The sequence below is a fragment of the Scomber scombrus genome, chromosome 17 (assembly GCF_963691925.1).
Source record: "Scomber scombrus chromosome 17, fScoSco1.1, whole genome shotgun sequence".
In the NCBI taxonomy this organism is placed as follows: Eukaryota; Metazoa; Chordata; class Actinopteri; order Scombriformes; family Scombridae; genus Scomber; species Scomber scombrus.
The window spans coordinates 22,228,261-22,234,445 of record NC_084986.1 but is presented as its reverse complement, the minus strand read 5'-3'; the positions used below and the strand labels follow the sequence as shown (position 1 = coordinate 22,234,445).

Genomic DNA, 6,185 nt, shown 5'->3' with positions numbered 1-6,185 from the left:
CTCATTTAATCTTTTTGTTTATGAACTGAAAATTAAAATTGTGTCACCTAAACATCTGTTAAGACCAGTATAAACACGTGAGTCAATTTTATACAAAAGATGATGATTATTTATACTTAAGATGATTAAAGATGAAAATGGGTGACAAATGAATGGAAAACCCTGAATAAAGTGGAGAAACTGTTTCTGTAGTGTACAAGGGTCTGAACATGATATGAATTACATGTATGGCCAGGGGTGGAACATTTACCCAAGTACTGTACTTCAGTAGGCCTACAATTTTGAATTAGCCTACTTGTATTTTACTCGAGTATTTCCATTTGATGCTACTTTACACTTCCAGTCCTACATTTCGGAGGGAAATATTGTACTTTCTACTCCACTACATTTATTATTTTAGTTACCTTTCAGATGAAGATTTGACACAATGGATAATATAACAAGCTTTTAAAATACAACGCAGTGGTTTCCAACCTTTTCATCTTACAAAAAGCAGTGTGTAGTCGGCTCACATTTCAGATGTCTATGAGTTGTTAACAGCTCCACCAAATAGTGATTTTTCCCTCTAAACTGCTCACGTGGTTTCATTTCAATAAATCAGTTCAAATGATTAAATATTTCAGCAAAAATCAAAGATTAGAGGAAAAGTAAAAAAAAACTGAAAACACATTTGTGTATCATAACTTTGTTTTTTCTTCTTTCCTCTGCCATTAATCATCTCACCAGCCCTCACATTTATCTGCTGACCCTTTGGAGGGGCTCCACCCCTAGGTTGGGAACCACTGGACTTAACTCACTAACTGTATATAAAGTAGTGTAAACTAGCTCCACCTTCAGCAGCTACAACAGTAACATGCTGCTCTAACACTGATGCTTCACTATTAATAATCTAATGATGTCATATATAATAATATATCAGTCAGAGGGACCAAAACACTACTTTTACTGTAATACTGCATACTACATCACTCATAATACTGCAGTACTTTTACTGTAATACTGCATACTACATCACTCATAATACTTATGTACTTTTACTGTAATACTTTAACTGCATCAAGCTCATAATACTTATGTACTTCTACTGTAATACTTAGAGTAAAGGATCTTAATATTTCTTCCATCACAGCTGGAGGCTTCCAGATGAAAGAAAAGTATGTTTATGTTGGTTTTTCCATGAATGCATCACCCATCTTTATTTCTATATCCTAGATATTTTACACACTATCTACTGGATGTACCCATCTACCTTTTCTTCTCTATTTTATTAGTCATATACATATACAAAACATCTCTCACATTTCTTTCACAGTTTCAAGATGAAAAGTTTTATTTAACAATATGACACAAAAATCTTGAATCATTTCAGATATAAAACAATACGGACACACTGCAATGATTATTTCCCCTATTTCTGACATCATGGTTTAAAATAAAAAAAAAGGTCAAGGCGTCTGTATGAAATTTGTTTGCATTTCAGATTTTCATCACAACATACATTTGATTGAATGATCATATCTACACAAAAAAACTTCTCAAACAAGAAAACACATTTTAGTCAGTGTACAACAATATAAACGGAGCAAATGATCTGATGTAAAATTAATTCATAAATGAATATTATGTCCTTTGAAATGACACAATACTATACAATTCATTTTCACACGTATTCATTATCAAGTCAGTCTGAACCATATGGAGACTATTTAATTATGTTTAATCTATGTATTCTTTTTAAAAGTACATAAATGTCATTTACCATAGAATTCTATAACACAATATTTACATGTTTCTGAAAAATAAAAATGTAGATTCGTATTATAAAAAGAAATGTGGAAAAAAAAGCATAGACAATTTAAATAAGTCTCAGTACAGATTAAAAAAAAACAAAACAAAAAAAAAACAGGGCATGCATTGACATCCTTCAGATTCCCATAAGAATTAAATTAAAAAATATATTTAAATAAAAGTAGTGATAAGATGCCTAAAATAAAAACATTAGTACAGATGTAAGAACAACATTTTCTTTTTCTTTTTGAATGTAGTATTTTATTTTGTATCTCAGGCTTGTGTTAGAAAACGGTCAGTCACCGGTTTTTGTAAACGTTACATCTCGTTAAGACAGGAGAAAATGTTTTGACAATTTCAAAGATGGGTTTGAATTTTCTCAGTATTTGTCATTTCTAACCTGTAACAAAAAGCGGTGTTGTGTCCATCAGGCAGAACAAAACTAGTGGCACTTCTCAGTGATTCTTGATTTCAAGTGACCTATTTTTTTGCCACATTTCTTTCCAAAATTATCAAAATACTCCGACAAAACCAGTCCAGGAGTTTTCTTGTGTGGTTGGAAAGCTGCTCAGCGTGCGTGGCGAACACAGGTTCTTCTCCTAAAAGTCTTGCTCTTATAAATACTGAGGTAAAGAGGAGAATACTGAGTTGTTGGGACAAAGGTCCTGGCTTTTCTGAGTGGTTTTCCTCAGCTCAAGGCCTCAGGTTGGCTTCTGCCTGTAGTCTGTGATGGCCTTCCATAGTTTACACAGGATTCCACCTCTGAGCAGGACAGAAACAGAAGAAGACTGTTAGAGTGTAATAAACAATATAAACAATGCCTGTATGTAACCTTTTAGGCCTTTGACTCTGTTGAACATACACATACAACATCATAATAGTATAAAAATACAAGAAAATTACAAAAAGCATGACATGCCTCCTTTAAAAAACATTGTCCGTCTTTTGGATTTGACAATAACTGATAGTATTTGTCAATTGATGGGTGAAGCCAGATTTTTACAACATACAATCAACATATTACCTCAGCCTATTGGTCCACATTATATTCTGGCATTGGTACAGATACTGGCAGGAAACCTGCTCTCTCTGCACTTGACATAATTATTCAAACTTTTAAGGTAGTTGACTTTCATGGTCTTTGATTTTTCGCAACCTCCACCAGGCACTAAAAAGAAAAAATCAAAGACCCTATTTTGAATTTAAAATGGTAACCTGGATCTTGGTGTAATCTTTTAGAAGCATAAAAAATGTAACTCATGCTGGCAGATATAAAATCAATGACAATCCTGATTCATGTCATTTCATGCCATCCACCTGAATGTTCCTATTAACACTAACTACAGGATTTTTATAGGAAATGAATCAATCAGATATTAAGTCTTGCTACCACAAGGGGTCACTGTACTGCAAAGCTACCAAACACAACTTTAAAGTAAGAACAGGAAAATATATCAGTGCAAATGACCATTATGCAACAGCTTCACTTCCATGTTTCAGTATTCAATGTGTTTTTCACATCAGAGTGTCAGCAAGTATTTTATATATAATACAGAAATGAAAGTGTTACGTTGTCATGTGTCATGTTAAAAAGACAGACAAAACGTGGTGTACTACCTCAGGTTTAAACTCTTTAGATCGTCTCTTGTTACATCATGGAGGATGTCGTTCAGTGTATACTCCTCTCTGAGTATCTAAAAAAACAGAAGAAATGAAATAAGTAGTTAGAGCAAATAATATTTCATTTATAAAATGAAATGAAATCCTTCTTATTATTCACTAAGTATGTGGAAGACAACAGTCTCAGACACAAGCTCTAATACCTCGAACATATGCTCTGTATAAGTGGTTCTCATTGTGTTTAATTATGGATAATTAGCAATTAAACACAAGCTCCTGCACCAGAAGGGAACAGCAGAGACCCACCCTTTCTATGGAGTCCTGGTCAGCACCGTGAAGACTCAGCCAGCTGCTCAGCTCCGGGTCTTCGTGTACCTCTGGAGGTTGACTCGTCTGTCCCTCCAGGCTGCTCGATGACACGGGGGTGTCTGCTGTAAAAGATAGTGAACAGACTCCTTCATTAAACAGGAACACCAGTGTGCTGCATCACCAAAGCAACCAACATTAGAAAACCATGTTAGTGTTCATAAATCACTGGTCAGAAAATAATACCCAAAACATGTCATGGTTATTCATATGTATGATAATGATTGGTCTTAATTTGAGTCTTTAAGTTTAAATAAATAATAAAAACTGTGTTTACACAGCCACAAAAAAAAAGAATACATGTCAAAAAGGTTGAATTTGCAGCTGCCTCCCTTAAGTAAGGTTATATTCATAAATGTACATTCAAACATGTATTAATATACGTAACCTATCTATGAATGTCATAATTTTGTCCAAATAATACTTATTTCATAGTTATATCATGCAAATTAAGGTAGTGTCCATAAACTTTGCAACAGAGCTGGACCAGTACATCCATTGGTACCGGTGTATATTGGAAAACATGCAATAAGAATTTCAAAAGTGCAGCAACAAAATATTATAGGCTATTTACGGCATTATAAAAATGCATGTGTAAATATTTAAGGATATATATATTTATATATATTTATTAATGTGTATAATTCACAATAATTTAATTTCCAGTGATGATTACTGTTATATTACTTTAAATATCCTGCTGCATGCATAGTTTAATCATAATTCTAATCTAAATGTGGAAGATTCTTGCCAATAGTGCTTATTTAAAATCAGGTTTTTATTATTCTATTAAATCCACTAATCCATTCTCTCGGGTTACAACACTAAGGGCCACAGCTGGTGACGCCAATACCAACCTTTAAACTGGCAAAACAAAAGTTTATCATTTAAAAAAAGCCACTATCAACAAATCAGTGAGTCAGGATGCATATGATGGTGTTTGCATGTAATCTCAGATCAGATGAGTGATATAGTTTTAGAATGAATGTTGTTTTCATGCACTCTTTACAAAACGTGCTTCATGTCACAGTTTAATTTGAATAAATGACTCAGTGAGCCAGACGCAATCTTTTCTCTGCACTGATAACGATGTGTAACATGCAATTTGATGTATTTATTACATAACCGCCCCCTGGATGGAAAGTGGAGTGTACTCATTGAGCCACAGCTGGATGGAAAACACAGACACACCGTAGTATTATTGTACTGAGTATCAGTTGTGGTTGTAGTAGCAATAGCAGCAGTAGTAGCGGCAGTAAATGAGGTAAATTAGACGAATGTACGGACCTGCGGGCTCAGATCGCAGCCTCAGTAGTCTGATCTCCTGGGCTCTCTCCTCCAGCACTTGTTGGAGGATGGCCTGGTACTCTTTCTCCTTCTCCAGCAGCTGTTCCAGCAGCCTGGAGTCAAACAAGTAGGAGGATTTATTTATAACTGAATCATGAATAGTGACTAATAATACATAAAAGCTCTTTTCCGGATTAGCGCTTGATGTGATCACAGTGGATGTTCATGTTCTACCTAGTGGTCTCCAGCTTCATCCTGCCCAGCTCCATGCTTATAGAGCGCTGTGCATTGTGGGACTCGTGTGACATGGTGGAGCTGAGGGTGCTGACTCCCGACGTGGCCACCGTGTCGTCTTGAGCGGCGACGGGAGGCGCCCCGCTCTGGTGGGTGGAGTTTCTCTCTGGCTCCCCATCATCGTCGACGTCCTCCTGGTCGGCCGCGTCACTTTCTGAGGCCAGGCTGAAGTGAGGCCTCAGCTCTGAGAACAGACACAAGTCATCAACTCAGTGACATCCAAAATAAACATTTTTTATTAAATTGCCTTAAATTTGGGTTTTTAATAACTGGGACCTAGAAACGTGCAGGGAAGGATGTTCAATAATAAACATGTCTCCTCATATTTACACCAATACAAATGTATTTGCTATCAGCTAATTAACAAAACACTGACACTGACAACAATATAGATAATGTATTGACTGTTTATTCATTTACAGAACAAAGTATGAAAACTTTCACTAATTCCACTTTTTCAAATGAATGTGAAGGTTTGCTGCTTTTCTCTGTTTTATATGATTGTAAATGAAATTTTAGTTTGCACTTTTAGTCGGAAAAGAAATTTGAAGACATTTTGGCTTCTGGGAACTGATGTGCTTTTTTAAAAACTAATACAGACATTTAATTTTATAGACTTAATCATCAAATTAATTAAAAGTGCAGTGTCCAAGTGTGAAGGAAACCCCATGGCGGCCCCAAAAAAAGCGAAAGGCCCTCCTTTAGAGCCAATGTTTGGTTTGTCCATTCTGGGCTACTCTAGAAACATTGTGGCCTCAGTGGAATAGGACCTGCTCTTTATGTAGATATAAAAACAGGTCATTCTAAGTTCATTAAAACACAATGATTCT

At 35.4% G+C, this 6,185-nt stretch overlaps 1 protein-coding gene across 2 annotated transcripts in view; it reads right to left on the bottom strand.

The window, feature by feature from the left end:
• Nucleotides 1-1,246: 1,246 nt before the first annotated feature.
• map3k5 (mitogen-activated protein kinase kinase kinase 5) overlaps nt 1,247-6,185 on the bottom strand; it is a 75,082-nt gene continuing 70,143 nt past the window's right edge. The window contains exons 26-30 of one of the 2 annotated variants that reach the window (XM_062437226.1): nt 5,296-5,539; nt 5,062-5,174; nt 3,715-3,839; nt 3,406-3,482; nt 1,247-2,550 (exon numbers count right to left, since the gene is read on the bottom strand). In XM_062437226.1, the coding sequence (XP_062293210.1) occupies nt 2,490-2,550; nt 3,406-3,482; nt 3,715-3,839; nt 5,062-5,174; nt 5,296-5,539 (620 nt within the window). In that variant the 3' untranslated portion in view covers nt 1,247-2,489. The remainder of the gene's footprint in view (nt 2,551-3,405; nt 3,483-3,714; nt 3,840-5,061; nt 5,175-5,295; nt 5,540-6,185) is intronic. The other variant, XM_062437227.1, reaches the window with a different exon arrangement.